General features: G+C 27.5%; 4 protein-coding genes across 8 annotated transcripts; 3 read left to right on the top strand and 1 right to left on the bottom strand.

Annotated features, from left to right (window-relative positions):
• Window positions 1-9: 9 nt before the first annotated feature.
• Cysrs-m (cysteine--tRNA ligase-like protein, mitochondrial) lies at window positions 10-2,981 on the top strand. Its single transcript, XM_083099411.1, has 8 exons — window positions 10-365; window positions 766-1,061; window positions 1,183-1,390; window positions 1,589-1,854; window positions 1,925-2,061; window positions 2,250-2,372; window positions 2,546-2,806; window positions 2,890-2,981. Exons 1-8 carry the CDS (start codon window positions 124-126, stop codon window positions 2,923-2,925), a joined length of 1,569 nt encoding a protein of 522 aa, XP_082955537.1. The 5' UTR covers window positions 10-123; the 3' UTR covers window positions 2,926-2,981.
• LOC145971581 (ribosome production factor 2 homolog) lies at window positions 2,949-12,251 on the bottom strand. 2 transcript variants are annotated; one of them, XM_083099417.1, is made up of 8 exons: window positions 12,015-12,251; window positions 11,779-11,844; window positions 4,876-5,254; window positions 4,361-4,652; window positions 4,131-4,263; window positions 3,553-3,992; window positions 3,316-3,460; window positions 2,949-3,231 (listed from the first exon to the last, which is right to left on the bottom strand). In XM_083099417.1, exons 4-8 carry the CDS (start codon window positions 4,378-4,380, stop codon window positions 3,025-3,027), a joined length of 945 nt encoding a protein of 314 aa, XP_082955543.1. In that variant the 5' UTR covers window positions 4,381-4,652; window positions 4,876-5,254; window positions 11,779-11,844; window positions 12,015-12,251; the 3' UTR covers window positions 2,949-3,024. The 2 variants fall into 2 exon arrangements, with proteins under 2 accessions (XP_082955543.1, XP_082955542.1); XM_083099416.1 differs by lacking the exons at window positions 11,779-11,844; window positions 12,015-12,251 and adding an exon at window positions 5,357-6,172.
• Window positions 5,144-11,145, top strand: Alg12 (Alg12 alpha-1,6-mannosyltransferase). Of its 2 annotated transcripts, none has more exons than XM_083099395.1 (8): window positions 5,144-5,426; window positions 5,794-5,926; window positions 6,002-6,175; window positions 6,322-6,475; window positions 6,824-6,968; window positions 7,210-7,436; window positions 7,632-7,880; window positions 7,945-11,145. In XM_083099395.1, the coding sequence occupies exons 1-8, from the start codon at window positions 5,301-5,303 to the stop codon at window positions 9,602-9,604; spliced, it is 2,868 nt and encodes a 955-aa protein (XP_082955521.1). In that variant the 5' UTR covers window positions 5,144-5,300; the 3' UTR covers window positions 9,605-11,145. The 2 variants fall into 2 exon arrangements, with proteins under 2 accessions (XP_082955521.1, XP_082955522.1); XM_083099396.1 differs by lacking the exon at window positions 5,144-5,426 and adding an exon at window positions 5,504-5,668.
• A 537-nt stretch (window positions 12,252-12,788) lies between the features above and the next one.
• On the top strand, window positions 12,789-20,798 carry Ada2b (Transcriptional adapter 2B). 3 transcript variants are annotated; one of them, XM_083099413.1, is made up of 10 exons: window positions 12,791-13,089; window positions 13,177-13,324; window positions 14,120-14,179; window positions 14,255-14,396; window positions 14,507-14,724; window positions 14,805-15,034; window positions 15,153-15,384; window positions 16,431-16,480; window positions 16,802-17,141; window positions 17,221-20,798. In XM_083099413.1, the coding sequence occupies exons 2-10, from the start codon at window positions 13,247-13,249 to the stop codon at window positions 17,323-17,325; spliced, it is 1,455 nt and encodes a 484-aa protein (XP_082955539.1). In that variant the 5' UTR covers window positions 12,791-13,089; window positions 13,177-13,246; the 3' UTR covers window positions 17,326-20,798. The 3 variants fall into 3 exon arrangements, with proteins under 3 accessions (XP_082955540.1, XP_082955539.1, XP_082955538.1); XM_083099412.1 differs by having other exon boundaries at window positions 12,792-13,089; window positions 13,177-13,274; XM_083099414.1 differs by lacking the exon at window positions 17,221-20,798 and having other exon boundaries at window positions 12,789-13,089; window positions 13,177-13,274; window positions 16,391-16,480; window positions 16,802-17,078.
• The last annotated feature ends 420 nt before the right edge of the window (window positions 20,799-21,218 follow it).

Below are 21,218 nucleotides of genomic sequence, written 5' to 3'. Positions count from 1 at the left end.
CTGAGACAGATGGTGCTGATGATGCCACATGGCTTTTACAGGTTAGAACATCCGAGTAATTGCATTTTTATATACATGTATAAGGACAGTGATTATCACGATTATTGTCAACTGTAAAAAAATATGTTAAATAAAATGAATGTAACGCGCAAATTAATACGAGTGTGCAAACGTTTCGTAAATACTGAGGCGAATTGTCAAGACGGAGCGAAATGGATAGAACCAATTGGATACCAAACTGCAGTGTCTGTGTATAATCCGATAACAAAATGCAAAGTTCCACTGATATTAAAAACAGAAAATGTTTTGAAATGGTATATGTGCGGGCCTACGGTCTACGATTCGGCGCATATAGGACATGCAACGTAAGAGATCACTTGAAAAATTTTATCGCGTTTGTTATTTTCTATCATTATAATTGAACTTACTTTGTAGTTGAATAAATAGCAGTTTGACATTAGTATTTAATTTGAAAAGATTATATTTTATATAACTATATTTTTTTATATTTTATAATATAACATGCTTTATAATTGTCAAAATTCTCAATAAGTGTTTTATAATTCTTCGCTTTGATTTATAAATTAGTTAGAGTATTATAATTTGTACAATTTTATGCTCTTTTCTGTTATCACTACAAAATTTATCATTTAATTTGTTTATAATGTAATGAAGATTGTATTCTGTTTAAAGACAATATCTACTTTGCTAATATATATAATTTGAATTATTTATTACGAATAACTAATTTTTATTATTTTATAGCACTTACATAAAATCGGACATTATTCGACGAATTTTGTCAAATTATTTTAATATTGATGTATTACTAGTTATGGGTATAACTGACATCGATGACAAAATAATCAAATGTTCCATTGAAAGTGGTAAAGATTTTAAAACTTTGTCGAAACATTTTGAGATTGAGTTTTATGCAGATATGAATAAGTTAAATATTGGCGAACCATATTTATACTGTAGAGTTACAGACTATATACCACAAATCATTCACTTTGTTGAAGAATTGCTAACCAGAAACTATGGTTATATTACAAAAGATGGTAAGAAACTTGTTAAGAAATATTTTTGTTATTAAAAATTTTAATTTTTTTAGTGTTATGAAAAACTGCCTTGATTAATTTTTACATCAATTTTCATTTTAAAAAATTGTGCATGTTACAGGATCTGTTTATTTTGACACAAACAAGTATAACAAATATGGCAAATTAAAAACCTCTGTTCATGATGTTGTAAAAAGTCAGCATCCAGATAAAAAATCACCATTGGACTTTGCTTTGTGGAAAGCGGCAAAAAATAATGAACCATCTTGGAAATGTCCATGGGGCTATGGTAGACCAGGATGGCACATAGAATGCAGTACAATTGCAAGGTAATTTAAAAAGTGTCTGTCTGTTCTATGTATTTTATATTATGGAAATTATTTTATATAAACTCTAAATTTTATCTATTTTTGGATTTGTATATTTACTAGGATACTATATCTAACATTATTTTTATGAAGAAATATATTAAATATTTCTTTTTATAATAATACTTACCTATATATAGAAGTATATATCTTCATCAGCGCAGTCTTTGGAAATTCTGTAGATATGCACAGTGGTGGAATAGATCTGGCTTTTCCCCATCATGAAAATGAAGAAGCACAATCATGCTGTTATCACAATGTTAATCAATGGGTTAATTACTGGCTTCACTGTGGTCATTTGAATCTGAAAGGAGATGTAAAAATGTCAAAAAGTCTTAAAAATACTATAAGCATACAAAATTATCTCGAAAAATATTCGGCAAATCATCTTAGAATGCTTTGCCTGCTTTCTCATTATAGAAACGGTATGCAATAATGTTAGCATCAATTTTCAAGTAATTCAATTTGTATGTAATCAATCGAATGTTATTACAGATATTGAATTTTCGGACGAAGTCATGCAAAATGCAGTACTAGTAACCCAAAAATTCGATAACTTCATAAATGACTGTGATAATTATGTTGTTGGCAAATTTGAAACTGGTGATATTGACGAAAATCTTTTATTTACAGTAAATAACCAATTTTTTTAAATATTTTTTATACTATATTCTATGTATTATACAAAAACATATTACAGATATATATATATATATATATATATATATATATATATATATATATATATATACACACACTACATATAATCTTATATGTATTGTAATTAAGAAACAATTGTTATAATTTGAATATTTTTTAGACCTTACATGATACAAGAAATAAAGTTTATTCCGCATTAGCAGATGACTTTAATACTTCAAAGGCCATACATGCCATTATAAATCTTATTGGGATAGGAAATAAAATGCTGTATCAAAGTAATGTAAGTCATTTGCATAAGAGAAATTAAAGAATACATTATTATAAAAATTAATATTAAGTAATATTTACATCACTCTTTCTCTATGTGTATCAATACACATAATTTTTTACATTATATTATTCTGATACTTCAATTATATTTAGCAATTATATTCAACTAAATTTAAATTATAGATAACGCCTCACAGTAAAGGAATAAGTGCTGTTGCTGCTGTTTCAAATTATGTTTCAAGTACTCTCTCAAAACTTGGCATTTCACGATCTACAATGTCAACAGCAGAAAATCAACAAATTAAAGATATTATTGATTGTTTTCTAAACTTCAGAATGACCATCAGAAATAGAGCACTTGAACAAAATCCAAAAGATACAATCTTGCTAAAAGAATGCGATAATGCGCGAATGAATTTATCTACTTATGGAATTGTAGTAAAGGTAAAATTACATAAAATTAAAAATAACATTAGAAATGTTTATAACAAATTTTATATAAGATTTATGTTATTTAATCAATATAGGACCAACAAAGCGTCACTAGTTGGAGTTGGAAATAGCACATAAAAATAATTCTATGTAATTAGAAGTTAAATAAAAATTTATTAAAATAATATTTTTAATATTACATTTCATTATTAATTAAGCAAATAATGAGTTTAGTCTTCAACTTTTCTAAGTTTTATTGCATTGTCATTATTGTCATCAGCAATTTTTCTCTTCTGAATACTTTTCTTTTCCGATAATGTTTTCTTTAAACCTTTCATCTTTCTTGTTTGAATCTTCTCAATATTTTGTGTTCCAATATGTATACGACCATGTGTTGTTCCAAGTGTATCTGTAGAGATATTTTTCTTCTTCTTCATCTATGATCATAATTATAAGATTAGATCTCAATATTTATAGATTATATTTTGCACATAATGTATATGTGTAATTTATAAAAGTACCTTGAGTTCTTTAGGTTTCTTGCAAGCTTGCTTGAATAAATCTTCAGAAGCAAACTTGTTACGCCTGCATAGCAAATCAGCTCGTGGTCCTATTTCCTCAAGTTCTATCCTAGGTATCCTTGTATTGGATTTTTTCAAAAGTATCCTAAAAATATATTATAAAAATTTTTGAAAAACATTTTTTGATATAATTATGTAATTTTATTTTAATGGTATTTTTATCTCTCTCTCTCTTACCTGTAACTACGTAAAAGTATTTTATTTTCGACAGCTGTAAAACTTAAGACATGTTCAAAACCTTGTAATCTGATCCTTCCAACCACTTCCCTTTGGAACATATCGACAAGTAAGTTTTTAATTCTTCTATATTCATAGTTACTTTCAAAAATTTCACCATTAAAAATCAACAATGGTTTTATTCCTAAAGAGATTTTTTCAACTTTAAAGTCTTTTAGTCCTTTATAATTTTCTATACCAAATTCTATCATATCTAATAACATATGATCATACATTCGGCCCATAACAAGGTTGTTTGGACGTTTCTTATTATGCGAAGCCATCATGAAAAGAGATGCTTCATATTTGAATGCAAATTTCTCAATTGGCACAATATTTTCAAATGGTAATATATCATTTTTCTTTTGCATCATTTGTGCATTAGGTTTCTTCAAATCATACTATAAAATATATATAATATATGAATAATATATTAAATACTATGTAGTATAGTATATTTATCATAGTATATTCAGTTTCAAAGAATTATCTCATAAAAAATTAAATAATATATAATCAATATAAATTATTTCACTCACCAAGTCCTTCATAAAATCGACGACAATCTGTGAAGTATTTTTACCTTTAAGGCACAAAGTTTCTTTGGCATTTTCTACCAATTGAGGTTCTTTTTTTAATAGAGCTTTCTTGCCTTTATGTGTAATTGGTTTTCTATGTGGAAATATTATTCATAATTATAATGTATATACATAATGCTTGTACATGCTATTAATACATGCAAAATATATACAGAAAACAAATAACTTACATCCTATTTATAACCGGCATGACAAAATGTTCTTTTTAAATTGCCTTCTTATTCAGAATATAGGTAAGATCACGATTAAAACAATTATTTCACTACCGCAAATTTATCGGTGCTTATATGATTCTCGATTCACAACGTGTATACAACGTGTAATAAACAGACCAACAAATCAGAGAGAACTCGGTTTTCGCGCATGCGTCATGAAGGCGTTATCAAGACATCACTCTTGTGGATTGGATTACAAATGAATAACATTCGAGTTTTTCATAGCTTTTTTTGCAATGATCCTTTGCTAATTATGAGATTATATGATTTCACACAATATTATTAATATTATAGGCAAAATTTGATATTTTTATAAATCAGTGTAACAATATTATCGCTTAATAATTTTCACTGTAGATTTAGTAGATAGTTTTAATACTTAAATACACATAAAAATAAGATTTATTTTAATGTGATTTAAAGAATATTTATACGAATTTAATATTTTAAATATAAATTTTATACATTACCAAATGTTCTCAAATAGTTTATACACATGTCAATATAAAACTCGAATTAGATAATAAAAGAGATTATATATCACATATATAAACATATACTTTTATATATGTATCTTTTTACAATTTTATACTCATATATTTCAAAAGAACTAAAGAAATAAATTCGGTCACAATCTCAAGAGAAAAATTAATAAAAAAAAATCAAGCCATGATGTATAATTCGACTAAATAATTGTGTGAACATTGGTAAAGAGAAAGACGCATGCGTGAATCGCCTGTTTTGTAACAGTATACGTGGTGCCCGGCCGTACAGTAATACCGCAACAACAAGTTGAAAAAAGGTCCTTCATTCTGATTCCTTAAATCTGTCATGACAAGGTCGACGAATCTGTCGAATGAGAACACACAGTTAGTATAAGCGCAATTCGACGATCATGGATCAACTAATTATCTTAATATCGGCAGTGCATCTATTATATTGTCCGTTTACAAAAGTCGAGGAAAGTTTCAATCTGCAGGCTATACACGATGTCCTCTATCACGGCTTCAATTTAACGGAGGTAATGATTGAAATATTGAACATCATTGTCTATCGAATCGAGGACTCGAATTGTTTGGCGATCGTTGTCCGTCTCGCTCGACTAATTGCAATCGAATAGCGTAAAACGTGTCGTTATATTTATAGCACCGGACACGTGTATTTTTAAACACGCGATCAGCTGATGCCATTCCAAATCTTTTAAGACGATATAGCTAGTAGATAGAAATCGGCTATCTTCCAACACTCGTTTTATATATATATGTTATTATTATTAGTATCTATCATAACAATCAGATCTATATAATTTTTAGATGATTCCTATATAATTGTGTATTTAACACAAAAATATATTTGCAAATTAATATATTGTGTTTTTATCTCAATAGTATGATCATCACGAATTTCCTGGAGTGGTGCCACGTACTTTTCTAGGGCCTATTGTAGTATCCAGTTTTGCCTGGCCAATAGTAGCATGCAGTAATTACCTGAAGCTCAATAAAGTTTTTGCTCAATATATAGGTAAGTAGTGTGTAATTCTAAAATATATAATAAGAATTTTTCATGTATTTTTAAAGATGGTATTATCTTCCACAGTAAGAGCAACATTGGGGTTTTTGGTGATAATTACATTCAAGTTATATAGACACGCTTTACAGAATATCTTTGGGCTGCAGTTTACAAAATGGTTTATTGCCATAACTGTGACGCAGTATCACTTCATGTACTATCTCAGTCGTCCGCTGCCAAATACAATGGTTATGCCTTTAGGTAATAAAACTTTGTTATTAGAATTTGTATTTATGCATTACTTTAAAACTGCAATTTATTAAGTTATAACATATAAGCATAATACTATATATGAGTATAATATTACATGTTCCTCTTTTTAATTGCAAATGGATTTAATATTATAGTGTTACTCGCCTTGTTTGGATGGCTAAAGCAAAATTATATAATATTTGTCTTGTCATCAGCTGCAGCAATAATAATTTTCAGAACAGAACTTGTCCTACTATTGGGACTGTTTGTATTGTTTGATATAGCTAGGAAGAAGGTTTCTCTACAAAGGTATTTACAAATTATACTATGGATTTACAGCTTTCTATACAAAGATATTTACATATTATGTTATGGATATCTAATATAGCTGTAAAATTACAAACAAATAATTAGAATCATTAAGGAATTTTTTACAAAACAGTGTAGTTACATATATGAAATATATAAATCATCTTCAAATCTCATCCTTTGATTACAATTGATTACAATTTTATATGATTAAAAAATAAAGATATAGAAAGAGATATATTTAAAAATAAAGAATTAAAGAAATATTTCATTTTTTATGTATGTGTGATGCATAATACTCTTTTGAAATTATATTGTTTATTACACAATGTTTTATAATAATTTTAGACTGCTTAAAATTGCGGTTCCAGCTGGTATATTCTTCTTAGTACTTACTGTTGCTGTAGATTCAATATTTTGGAGACGCTTAGTATGGCCAGAAGGCGAGGTTTTTTATTTTAATGCTATTCTTAATAAGAGCAGTGAATGGGGCGTATCCTTTTTAGATATAATAAACTTTTTTTTTAAAGATCTTCAGTTCTATCTTAAATAATTATTTTGAATTATCCTGAATATTTTGAATATTGAAAGAAATTTTTTACTTATTGCATTAAAGTACGAATTATAAAATAAAAATGTTCAAGATATCATATATTTTTTAATAGATATTTTTATCTGCTTGAAGTTTTTGAACAGGCATTTTCAATACATAAATAAACTTGACTTATGAATAGACATCACCATTCTTATGGTACTTTTATTCAGCATTGCCGAGAGGTTTAGCACTTTCATACTTTTTAGTTCCTGTGGGGATGTTTTTGGACTCTAGGGTTCGCATGTTTACCATTCCAGCTATTATATTCGTCCTATTATTATCATTTCTACCACATAAAGAGCTAAGATTTATCATGTGTGTATTTCCGCTACTAAATGTTGGTGCAGCTGTTACTTGCAATAGAATGTAAGTATATGTTCTGCTTTAATTACATTTAATTAATTTTTCATCAATTTTATCAGTTAAACTAAGACCAAAATATAAATATTCATAAAATCTATAATGACTATGAACTAATAATCTATAATGATTGATTAAATTTTAAACTATAAATTCTTATAACTGCATATAATATAAGAACTGTTTTTTTTTTGTAATTAGATGGGAAAACAGAGCAAAAACAAAGTGGAATGGTTTCCTTGCACTGATAATCATGAGTCATATTGCATTAAATATTGTATTCTCTACATTTCTATTATATGTGGCTGGTTCCAATTATCCTGGAGGTGTGGCAATTACTAGATTACATAGAATTGAGAGAAATTCAATCGAGCCAATACATGTGCATATTGATGTATTCACTGCGCAAACTGGAGTAACAAGATTTACACAGACCAACTCTTCTTGGATGTAAGTTATCTTGTCTACAATAATTTTACTCTCATTACTTTCAATGAAAAAAACTTTGTTATAGATATTCGAAACAAGAAAACTTGACTGTTGATAATCCTGAAATGCTACAATTTACACATCTTTTAATGGAAGCAAAGAGCAAATATTCTCCAAAAATAAGATCTTATCTTAAAACCCACAATATTATTGATTCTGTTGATGCATTTTCGCATATAGCATTTAACTATAATATGTTACCACCTATTAAAGTTAAAACAAGACCTAGCGTATTTATTATGAAAAGGAAATCAAATATCACATATGAGCCTCATAAAGCAAAATCTTCAATTTCTGAATTAATAAAGAATTCCCCAAAACAAATTGATAATATAGAAAATGTAGAATTTAACATGTCAGATGAAGTAAAGACAGTAGATATAATTCATAATATTGTGGAGTCATGGGAAAAATTTGAAATTCCAGAAAATATAAGTGAACAAAATTTATTAGATAAAGTTGATGAGATGGAAGAAATAATTAATAATATCGAAAAAAATGTTGAAATATTTAATAATTTAGTAAATGATACTGCAACATCTATGGAAGATACTACATGGAAAATTGAAGATACAAATAAATTGTCGCCAATTTCAAGAGAAAAACTAATTAGAAAGGAAAAAAATGTAGATTTTCAGAAAAATTTTGAAAGTGTTCCTAACATCTATGATGCCAAAGTTGACGAAAAACCGAATATTGAAGAGGAAAAAATTATTAAGAAAGAACTTAAAAACGATTTAAATATGCGTCAAGAAAATCACGGTACTAAACAGACGATTAGAAAAATTATACAAAAAAAGATAAGAGAAGACAAACAAAAAGAAGAAATCAATGTTGAATCAAAAAATACAGAGCTTCCAATAAAATTAATGAAAAAAGAGACTATAGTAGTAGAATCTCCAAAAAGAAAAATATTAAAACATGAAGCAAAAGATGTTCGAACTTCGACTATTAATGAATCGACATTAACAGATCAAGATCAAATTAAGGTTATGAAAGAAGATGCAAAAGAGGATAAACAGATATTTAAAACAAAAGATACTACACAGAAAACAGGTAAAATTAAGATAATAAAACCAGTTAATCTGGAGCAGATCGTGGAAAACGAAGATCTAAATAAAGAAAAAACTATAGATGTAACAGTAAAGAAAATCACAAAAACACAGAATAATATTGATACTGAATTACCTGCAGTAGTAACTGAGAGACAAATGGTAGAAAAAGAGAATGAAAAAGACATTAAATCATCAAACTCAATAAATGTAAGAGAAAGTATAAAAAACATAATAAATCAATTTAAAGAATTTGAAAAAGATTTTATTTATGATAATATTGATTCTGTGAATGATGTAAGCCATGCAAATCATATAGAAAGCGATTTACACATAACAGAAATGGACAATAGTATGGATCATTCTGCAAAAAGTAAGGATCAAATTGTGGTAAAAGATGCTAGAGAAAGTTTCAAAGAAATATTAGATCAATTTAAATATATCAAAGATGAATTAACTTCAGAAGAGGATGATCAATTTGATGAAATTGCTGCAAAATATATGGAACAGCCAATTGCTGAAACATTATTACAATTTAGTGAAGCTCTAAAAACTTTAATGCAGCGAAGGAAAAAGACATTGTCTGATTTATATGATAAGCAAAATGCAGATGTATCTGATGTGAAAAGATGATTATATGTCAGAATATAAAAGAAAACTTACAATAAAAAAAATTACACAAGAAGCAACGAAGAATCGTGCAAAGAAAACAAAAAATCGAAAACGATTACAAGACTGTTAAGAAATCAAGAATTGTATAAATAAAACGGAAGAGCAGATAGTATAATGCAATTGTAAATAGGCCAAATCTTATTATGGTTTCTAATATTATTACAAAACTATATTTACAAAACAAGTACCTAATATCAATATTAAAAATACTAATTAAAAATTATACCAAAAATGGTTCTGCCTCTCGTAGTTGTTCATATTTAAAATATATAAATTTTTAGTAATATAAACAAGATAATGCTATGAAAGGCAAAGAAAATTTACAAAAAAACATTGAAAAATAATTGGACAGTCAGAAAATTAAATATTGTTTCATAAGTAACATCAAATGTTACTAGTAAGACAAACTGTAATTATTGTGTAAATATGTTTCCTGTGATATCAAAAATGTTATATTTTTTAATGTATGCTTATGTATTACCGATAGCATAAAATTTATTTTCCTATATGAAATATTTACATAATTAATTACAAAAATGATTGATGACAAAATACTATATAATTTTTCATATCGCATTATAGATTCAAATTATAGATGCATAATTTACATAAAAATTTTACTTTGCATAAAATTGTACAAAAAAGATTACTGTACATATAGTAATCAAGATACAAACATGGCTACTTTATAGCTTCATTATTATTTTTTCTTTATTCATCATATTTTCATTACATTTTTAAGTGCATTATAGACATTTTATAAGCTATAAGCATGAAAATACTATGTGAGTTATATCATTCAGATTTTTATATTGAAATATTATTTATATACCATTTTTCGCGTGTTTTTCTGTGTGTTGATTATATTGCATTATATTTTATGTGTATATATATGTAGCGAATTAGATATTAAATTATAAATTTACAATAAAGTAATATATAAATTATATATATTATATATATTATAAATTATATATTATCTGCCACATAATTTATCATATAATGTTTACACATTGATGATTAATTTTTATATTAATATCTGCAGAGTGATCAAGTGCCTTATTAAATCTTTTTCAATATTTGGAGTGGCGTTTAAAACATAAATATACACATATGCATGAATAGCTATATGTGTGCTTAATTACAACATGTATTAATATTTTATATAAATTGAAATTGTTCAATACTATAATTTACAAATTAATCCCCAGAACACTTCTATTAAAATTTTGATATTTATTTCATGCGACTTGTGCAATTAAAAAAAGGAGATTATTACAATATATATATGTACATATGTAAGATTAAAATTTTCTGAAAAGCTCTCTGATTGAATAGATCGATCCAACCGTGTTACATAAAAGCAAAGCTAACGTAATGTTAAATAATATTTTATCGCGTATGCCGCTCTTTAAATAAACAGGAAGTCCGTCATCGCACTGTCGAAATAAATGATGTGTATCAATATGGAATTTTTCTAGATACAATTTTTATAAATCAAATTTCTAAAATTGCTTCAAATTACATATACCTGCATCTTTGCTTGCTTTAATTTAAATTTTTGAAATTCTTTGTTAATCTCCTTATAGAAAAGGAGTGATTGATTTGTGCCAAATGATCTTTGTAATAATATATTGTAAAAACATATCTGGAAATTAGATATAAATCCCTTAATTTTTAAAAATTTAATGTTTTTTGTGCTTATTTGAATTGGTGTAAAAGATGTGTTGTATTTTATCTATTATATAAATTTTTTGTTTTATAAATATTTTTACAAAAAATTTTTATAAAGTTTTTCTAAAAGTTATAAAAAGAGAAATTTCTGTTTTTAAATATAATTTAAATAAATTTATTTTAATTTCTATTTTGATTACTTCAAAACACTAAAATTTATAAATTCAAGTATTTAATGAATATATGCAACACATATTTTGCATTAACTTATATAAATATAATTTTTTGTAATACATAAGCTTTAAGAGTTACATACATTTCTCTTAATATAATAGTTTAAGTTTTTGAAATATTTATAACTTTTGATACAGTCACTTTTGCACTGATATCAATTAATATATTCATTGCCATGTCGTATCAAAAATAATTTAATTTTCAAATTATTTATTATATTACGTTACCTTTTGCATATTTCTCAGGAGTAATATGTTTGAAACTCTTGATATATCATAATCACGATCTCGTTGCTGGAAAATAAAATAAACTATCTTATTGTTTTATAAGATTCATTGGTTGCTAAGAAACTGAATGTTATTTACAAGCATTGAAAAGTCGTATACACGGTAGATACATACGTAGTAGAAAGCGCTCAAAAATGTTGCAGCATTTTTTAATCTGTTATTGATATAAATCCTACCTTGCCATGATATTCCAAAACAGGATGCGTCCTACAATCGTTTATCGCAATTCAAATCGAAGTTGCGGATATCTTCACATATTTGTTCATATTACTGACGTCAACTCGAAAAAGGTTGCCGATATACCGATTGGATATCGACTAGAGAAATTTCTAGGGTTTCTTTTTCTTGCGAGGACAGCCAATCAATACGTCTGACGAAGTCGGTTGAAAAATGTATTAAAAATACTTATTACACTTATCGTACAGGTTTTTTAAATATATTTGATTCGTTGTAGAAAGTTTCTAAAGATTCAAAAAATGTTCATTCTGAAAATTTCCATTAAAAAATTTGTCGTACAACAAAGGTAAACATAGGTTTGTTCTTTTTAGCGACATAATAGTCATGTAAATAACATTAATATAAAGAATATAGATAAAAACAATTATTAATTAATAGAAAAATTTTAAAAATTAAAAAAAATTTGAAATAAATTTTTAATTATAATTAATAAACAAAGTTAATTTTTCTACAAATTTCTAATAAAATAAATTTCATTACAAATAAAAGTCTCTCTTCATCGGATAATTCTGTTATTTATAGAACGTTTATGTTTCTCATATTTTGATGTGCCATGTTAGTACTGCACTAAATCTTTTTATTCTTCATTATGCTCGTGCACTGGCAGAATTTTTTGTGAACTCGCTAGTCTAGTGCAATCCCAGTGCAGCACAAGTTTAGCTAAAAAGAACAAACCTGTGATTGCAACGGTAGTGAGGAAGGGGGAGACCGCGGTTTCAAGAATGGCCGCTCGACGCGCATGTGCATTCGCCGCGCGACACAACAGTCGTAAACAAGATTACGTTTTGGTCGACGCTGTTCGCGTCCAATTATTACGCCTACAGGGTTGAAGGGGGTGTCTCGTGGAGGACATAATTTCGCGATTTCGCCACGTTGATATTTGTTGACACGAAGCAGGATGCTCCTGACGCCGCGACATGGCACGTCGTGATACGTAAATTTAGGACACGCGTTGGCATGCGGTGACGTCATCCAGATCGTTCTAGAAGAATTTCCGCGAAACAAAAATGGCGGGTGCGTAATTCACTTACACGTTGGCGTTAACGATACATCACATTTCTCGATTATCATCGCTTATATCTCGATCCTTTTACATTTCAGATTTATACGCGAAGTACAACTGCACCTATTGTCAGGAGGACATTACGGGCCTACGTGTCAAGTGCATCGAATGTCCCGAATTCGACCTTTGCTTGCAGGTGGGTCGAATATTCGAACCCCCATTTTGGATCACGTAGTGATCACTGTAGTAAGCACTGTGACATCCTCTTTCTCTCTCTCTCTCTCTCTATCTCTCTCTATCATTCTTTACCTTCGCTCGTTGTCTTTACTCTTGTATCTTTTTGCTCTCTTTTTTTTCATTCGTTTATTCCACATTCATAGCCTTTCCATGTTTCTCGTAAATGATATTTTTGATTTTCCGTTTCCGTTCTTACACCTTCTAATCTATCACGAATCTGTGAATGGGCCTGTTCTTTTTAGCTGCACTGCTGCACTAGTGCAATTAGTTAGAGTGAAAGAAATTATGTTTGTCTCTTTCTAACTTATTGCACTAGTGCAGCAGTGCAGCTAAAAAGAACAGACCCAATGAAATTGCTAATCAATGGGCCTGTTCTTTTTAGCTGCACTGCTGCACTAGTGCAATTAGTTAGAGTGAAAGAAAGTACGTTTGTCTCTTTCTAACTTATTGCACTAGTGCAGCAGTGCAGCTAAAAAGAACAGACCCATTGAGATGCGTGTGGCGGATATTTTGAATCATGATACCAATGAAATTTTGATTATTGTAATTTTATTTTAAGCTAATTTTATCGAGGTACATAAATGCTTTTCTGTGACAGTTATAATCGGCAATCATTTTTTAAATTATTTACAATTCTGTAAATTACTAAATTGTATCTTGTATATTTATCATATATTTATTGTATATTTATTATATATTTATTTGTTAAGAGCTATTTTAAAATTTAAAAATTGTTAGTAATAATAAAATATATGAGAAAAAAAGATATATATGCATAATATAAACTGCATAACTTGTTTATAGTGTTTTTCTGCTGGTGCCGAAATTGGTCAACATAAAAATAATCATGCCTATCAGTTTATGGTAAGCACTATGAAGAAAATTTGTATTATAGTGCTGTAAAGGTACTAGCATTAATTTGTGTGTATATTAATGTAGGACTCTGGTACGATTAGTATATTTAATGGACGTGGTAACTGGACAGCTAGGGAAGAACTTAGACTTCTGGATGCTATTGAACAATTTGGATTTGGAAATTGGGAAGATATCAGTAAACATATCGAAACGCGCACGCCAGAAGGTAATTTAATTAACTTATATTTTGAATATTACACAAAGAGTTTGATACAGAGTCAATTATATTTGTAAATATATTCATTTTTTAGCATTTAACACATTTTGTTGTTACAGAAGCAAAGGATGAATACATCGCTAGATATCTCAATGGTAATATCGGAAAGCATACATGGCCACCCACAGAAAGCTATGTACCAAATCTTACGGATCAAACCAAGTCCGATCATGGCCCATTATCGCCTGATCTTACATCCAAATTACCACCATTGGACATCACTCCGGAAGAAGCGACACAATTGGGTTACATGCCCCAACGAGATGATTTTGAGAGAGTAATAATCAGTCGTAAGATTTGATTAATTTTTATTCGAAAATATGATTTGATAATCATTATTATGATCGCTTCCTCTAGGATTATAATCACGAGGCCGAATCTCTCGTTTCTTCGTTATTCCTGAATCCCGCCGAGGATGATGATCTTGACATTGCACTTAAATTAGCGCAAGTTGATATGTATACCAATAATTTGAGAGAGCGAGCAAGGCGGAAACGTGTCGTAAGAGATTATCAACTTGTGTCAGCTTTTTTTGCATCAACCAGAAAAGACAAAGGAATAAAAAAGAAACATACAAAAGAAGAAAAGTACGGTTTATATAAATGTACTTTTTTCTTTACATTTCTCTCAAAACACTTGAAAAAAATATTTAATCTCTTTTTTGCTCGCTCCAAACGTATTAAGTAATTCGTTTATTCGATGCAGAGAATTTAGGGACAGAATGCGTGTATTCGCACAGTTTTACACAGCACAAGAGCACGAACAGTTCCTAACAAATCTCGAAAGGGAAAGAGAATTGCGCTTACGACTTTCGGAACTTTATCGATATCGTGAGAACGGTATTACGAGGCACGAGGAATGCGCTCATCTGGAACAAGTTCTCGCGCAAACTCAAAGACAAAATGACACAACGGATTATTGGACAGAAAAGAAATCTGTAAGTATGAATTTCTACTCGCATAAATTTTTCGTTTTATGACAGAATGAGATAATTTTATCTCTTGTAATACATGCACACATATATGTCTATATATATATATATATATATATATATATATATATATATATATATATATATATATATATATATATATATGTATGTATGTATGTATGTATGTATGTGTATATGTACATGTATATGTATACACATTTTCGTAAAAGCTAGTAAAATATCTCTAAAATATCACGAAAAAGATTACACGATATCTTATTCTCTTTTTAATAAATGCATGCTAAAATTGAGTATATACTAATGTATGACATTACTGTGAAATATAATTTTCACATAAAACAGTCATATTTTTGTGCTTATTATTAACTATTATATTATTTATAGATTTTTATGTACATTATTATGGATACTTAAATATAATTGTATTATTGTATGAATTTTTATGTTAATATTTAATTCTTCTATTTGCATTTTCTATATAAATGTTATGTTACAGATGCAATATTTGTCTTTATGTAATAAAACAAAAATGATATAAATTTCATTTTTATTATCTTTTCCATTAATAAATATTTTATATATACATGAAGACCAATATTTATAGATGAATATTTTGTTATCGAATAATATGAATCAATACTTAATATCATATTTTGATGTAAAATTATAATTGAATAATTTCAAATTAGAATTTATATCAAAAATGATGCAACAAGCATAATAGTAGAATAAATTTATATTGTATATATACATAAATTATCGCATTCTTAGTTGTGATATGAAAAAATACACAAAATAATATACAAAAAAATCTATACAAAAAATTATTTAAAATAATTGCAATTCTTTCTATATTTAGTCCTTGTTGTTTTTATATTCATATGTACAGTACAAATGAAAAAAAGAAATAATTCAGAGCCTTGACTATATTGTGTATACTAGCTTTTGCTTCTTTTCAACTAATTCTATTGTTTGTGATGCGTGTTGCCAGGCATTTGTGAACAGATTGTATCAGTTTACATTTCACTTAGGGCAGCAGTGGGCCGTTCACACCAATACACCGCAGCACCTCAAAAAGAAGGTAAGTTTATATTCGTAGAATTAGAATTATATGTAGAATTAGGTGATTAGAATTCTGTGTAATATTTTGTACAGAATTTAGAAATATTATATTTTTATATCATCATATATATATTATTTTCGTATTTTGCTTATATTTATTGAATATTTTTCTTTACTCCATTGTTCTGTTTACATTATATACATTAAAAACAATAATATTGTTGCAATATTAGAATACATTAGAGTGCTCTTAGAGTACATTAAATTATTATATTATTATACATTAGATTATATTAAATTCTTAAATTTATCTATACATATATCTTTTTTGTTCTTATAGAGAAGAAGAAAAAAGTTACTCTTTCATCGACCGAAAATACACTATAAAGCAAGACTTGCCCAACAACTCCACAATCAATCAAACCTGTCACAATCGGACGACGATTCCAGCCAATCAATGGGCGGAATCGGATAGCAATCCTACTTCCAGTCAATCGACTTGCAGCCCCAGTTCTACACAAGAAAGAAAAAATTCCAGCACCGATACCGCTTGCACTCAAGAACGAAACATAGAATTGGAGGCTGCATCTCATCTTTTAACACAGAAAGAAAAATCCTTGTGTATTCAACTTGACCTAGAACCGACTGCATATTTGACGCAAAAAACAATGGTAATAGATGTAAGTATACAAATTGTATAATTTTTTGATATTATAATCATAATGTATTATCTGTAATATCAATTCTTTAATGTTACAGGCATATTTGGAAGGTAATAGGAGATCGAACGTTTTAACTCAATCAGAACGACAGAACAAAATTCTCCATTATTTGGTAACTAACGGTTTAATTGCAGCTAATTGATTAAATAAATAAAGATTAGCGATATTATACCATTCTAAGTCACTTTTAATCTTGCAAGCTAAGTCCTAGGTATAACTAGAATTTGAGTCTGATAATTAATATGTAGGGCAAATGGGTAAAGAAAAAAAGAGAATATATATGCTGTTGATACTTGTTTCATGCAGCAATTTAGATATTTCTATGCAATGCGCGATTTATTAACATAGGATCGATAGATAGATAATCAGGCGTAATCTACGATGTATTTAACGTCTATGATAAATTTTGGCAATGCATTCAGAGCCGATTTTATTTTATCCGGTGATAAATTCTCACCAGATTTAATTTCTCTGTTATCTTTTTTCAGACCATATAATACTAAAAATAATGCAGAGAATAATAGACAATTTAGTTAATTACAATAAACATTAACAAATATTGTGACCGAATTGATTCTTAGAGTATTATATTTTACTTATTATTTTCAGAATTTTATGAATGTTTTTGTTGAATGCTATTTAAGAGAATCTCTTAACACTGCCTATGTAGAGCCATTGAACATATTGCTCAATTAATTCTTCCATTGTATCATTTTCATATGCAGATAATGCTCACGAGCACTCTCTTTTTTATTTGTTTTAAATGTCAAATATAGTAACAATTTTTTTTAATTGCAAATAAAAGAATGTTTTAATCATCGAATAGGTTATATATAATTTTCATATAATACGATTGAAAATTAACAAATAATTAGAAATATACAATTTAAATTTAAATTATATAATTATGCCTCACATATAATTTAGAAGCATATGTGATGTATATTATACATTTAATAGATTATATACAATTATATAATTATGCTTTACATATAATTTGAAAACATATAATATATATTATATAATATATATTGTATAATAATATATTTTAATTATACAAATTGTTAATTTACATACATCTTTAAATTTCTCACAAAATATTCTTACACATTATCTTTACTAATTAAATCCACACACATAGCAATATTTGAGAAATTCTTTTACTTGTACTAAAAAAATGGGACAATTAAAAAATTCTTTTATTTTAATTAAAAAAAATTCCTTATTGACAAAGAATGGTACAAATATTGTGACATATGCAACATCGATAATATGGAATGTATGATATTAAATAATTTATCTGTCGCTTTGTGTGGCATTTGTATATATGGCAAAAGAGTGATACTTTCTTAGTGATAATATATTGTAAAGCACAAAAAGTTATACAATCTCACAGCATATGAAATGTCATCATTATCATTATCGATAAAATTTACGACTAAACTCACAATAGAAAGAGAAAAAAAAACATATTTAAAAGAGAACTTTGAAAGCATAATTATTTTCTGCCAACTTTTGGTAAAAACCAAAATGTATGAAAATGTTCCTTCAAGAATGATTATCACTTAATGATATATAATTATATATTATATAATTATATATATATGTGTGTGTATTAAATTTTGCAATATGCACAAAAACTGTCTCCATAAAAAGCCATTCATTAAAACATTTCTTTTAAACTGCAAGTGGGTATCCTCACATAAATCACATTAAAAATTATTTTTAATAGATTTAAAATATCTGGAAAATTTCAAGAGAGAAAAGAGAGAGAGAGAGAGAAAGAATCCTAATATGAAATTGTGTCGAAATCATCATAAGCTTTGAACAGGAAGCGATTAAAATTTAAGAATCAGAGAGTGGGCATTTTGCATGCTCAAACAAAATATGTCAATGGCTTCCATGGATTAAATTGTTTTTGATATTGAAATTGTGTAAAATATGAGATCCAACGAGATTTCGATCATATTCGTCTGCTTCGTATAAAAATATCGATTAATTATAGTCTTATTAATAAAATTCATTAATTAAACTTAAAACTTTTATAAATAATATTTTTTGTCATATTTCATTAACATGTACATTTTTTTGTAGTTATTAATTATGAATAATGTAAATGCAAAATGTATATAATTTATATCTATTATATTTAATAATTTATCGATCGATATTATTATACGGAATAAATAAATAAATATATATATATATATATATATATATATATATATATATATAAACAGAACAAATAAACATAGTTTGCATATTTAGAGAATTTCTTGTCGAATGTGTATATACAAAATGTCAAAAGTTATTGACACTGCACTGCTTAAATCACTTGTAGTTGGGTCTGCTATTATATTAGGCAATATACATTTATGATGGATTAGTGTATTGGCTGAGCAAGATATGAATACGCGTCTCTTACATGATTCTTTGCAAGTGTATCTCACACATTTGCAATTTTGAAATAGCACATTTTCAGAAGCAAAGATGTGCATTAAATTTTGCTTCGAAATTAACAAGAAGACTATGGAAATCTTGAAGAAATGCTTAAATAAACATTTAAGTAAAATTTGATGAACACTTTGAAAATCTATCTCGTTATTTCAAAATCGCGGATGACACATATGACACATGTGAAAATGTACGTAATAAAAAAACGTATATCATATTCATGTCAAGCTAATGGATATATATTGCATCATAGATGAATGCTATCTTTCCTAGCGGCAGATACTGATACTACAAGTCGTGCAGTATCTGGAATTTTTAGAATCTCTCTCCTCGTATGTTTATTATTTATCTTGAAGATATATAAATTTTTCTATTTCTTATTATTTTATATCATCACATCATACTTGCATTTTATTTCTTCCTCTTATCCCACATTTTTACAACAATCACCCTTCAATTCTACATATATATTTGTACTTCCTTGTTTCATTAAATATTATATGTATATGAATCTAAATACGATAAAGTGTATAGGATTTAATGCCATAGATATAAAAATGAGCCTATATATCTGTACATAACAATACGCGTAAAAAGACCTATTACTCAGGTTTAAGTAGATAGATAAAGTCTATATCCAGATCTTTCATCGAGAGAAGCATTCACACGTATGATAAGGGCGATGCAAACGGCGTTCATATATATTTTATAGATAATAAACAAATACCTCCTTCCGTTTATCCGACTATGGCAATGTATAGTTATATTAATGATTGCTTCCTCTCACAAGTATACATATAATCGAGATCAATGATTCAGAATTTCATTCTTGAGATATATGCATAAAAATGTCGATATGTTATAGCCCTACAGCGTGCGTCAATACATCGAAATTCCAAAATAATTCTTACAGAAATAATTGTAGCCGGATAAAAAATGACACGGATATAAAGTCACAGCTCCAGTCATAATAATTTATCTATATAATATTTAACATACGTGTTATATACTATATGCATTATTTTCTCAATATAGAGCAACAAAACAATTACAACATTGCAGATTATAATGTACTCCGACACAAATATTCATCGAATGTGCGAAATAAACTGTGCGATATTTTCGTTTAAAAAATATATGTAATTTTTATATAGCACATTATACCTTCATATTTTCCATTAATTTCTTTGAAACAAGCGCGATTAATATTAATCGGAACGGAATTACAAAACAAAGTTTCATGCAAATTGCACGATAAACATGTTACGTTTTTGCAGCTTTTTTATAATTATCTGATGTTTTCAATATTATTTTGTGTTATGTCATTCTATATTTCCTCGAATTAACGCATTTATCAATGCTTTTGCGTAAAATATTTTTTCAATTATAGTTTGAAAATAGAGGTATCGAGATATTTGTATTAATGACAATAAAAAAATAGATATAAGAAACGTAAAATATCCTCATATCCAATTCTATGTAAATTTAAAGTAGATAAGAAAAATCATAATTTTCAATTATAGAAAATGTGATGAAAAGAAATAGAATGAATATTTTCTTGTACCACAAAGTACATATAAA

The sequence above is a fragment of the Camponotus vicinus genome, unplaced genomic scaffold (assembly GCF_025532165.1).
Source record: "Camponotus vicinus isolate PSW18456_S1 unplaced genomic scaffold, iyCamVici1.0 SCAF_5, whole genome shotgun sequence".
In the NCBI taxonomy this organism is placed as follows: domain Eukaryota; kingdom Metazoa; phylum Arthropoda; class Insecta; order Hymenoptera; family Formicidae; genus Camponotus; species Camponotus vicinus.
The sequence above is the reverse complement of the archived record's forward strand: the minus strand, read 5'-3'. Positions and strand labels throughout refer to the sequence as shown.

What these genes read in the sequence shown, in the direction of transcription:
- Cysrs-m (XM_083099411.1), top strand. Translation starts at nt 124, where the DNA reads ATGTTAAATAAAATGAATGTAACGCGCAAATTAATACGAGTGTGCAAA. An exon ending in TGGTTATATTACAAAAGATG is followed by an intron (nt 1,062 to 1,182) that starts GTAAGAAACTTG and finishes TGCATGTTACAG; the next exon opens with GATCTGTTTATTTTGACACA. An exon ending in GCTTTCTCATTATAGAAACG is followed by an intron (nt 1,855 to 1,924) that starts GTATGCAATAAT and finishes ATGTTATTACAG; the next exon opens with ATATTGAATTTTCGGACGAA.
- Ada2b (XM_083099412.1), top strand. An exon ending in ATCATGCCTATCAGTTTATG is followed by an intron (nt 14,180 to 14,254) that starts GTAAGCACTATG and finishes ATATTAATGTAG; the next exon opens with GACTCTGGTACGATTAGTAT. An exon ending in AAAAAACAATGGTAATAGAT is followed by an intron (nt 17,142 to 17,220) that starts GTAAGTATACAA and finishes TTAATGTTACAG; the next exon opens with GCATATTTGGAAGGTAATAG.
- Alg12 (XM_083099395.1), top strand. Translation starts at nt 5,301, where the DNA reads ATGGATCAACTAATTATCTTAATATCGGCAGTGCATCTATTATATTGT. An exon ending in ACGGCTTCAATTTAACGGAG is followed by an intron (nt 5,427 to 5,793) that starts GTAATGATTGAA and finishes TTATCTCAATAG; the next exon opens with TATGATCATCACGAATTTCC. An exon ending in AAGAAGGTTTCTCTACAAAG is followed by an intron (nt 6,476 to 6,823) that starts GTATTTACAAAT and finishes TAATAATTTTAG; the next exon opens with ACTGCTTAAAATTGCGGTTC.
- LOC145971581 (XM_083099417.1), bottom strand. Translation starts at nt 4,380, where the DNA reads ATGCCGGTTATAAATAGGAT. An exon ending in ATGCCGGTTATAAATAGGAT is followed by an intron (nt 4,264 to 4,360) that starts GTAAGTTATTTG and finishes ATTTCCACATAG; the next exon opens with AAAACCAATTACACATAAAG. An exon ending in ATACTTTTACGTAGTTACAG is followed by an intron (nt 3,461 to 3,552) that starts GTAAGAGAGAGA and finishes ATATATTTTTAG; the next exon opens with GATACTTTTGAAAAAATCCA.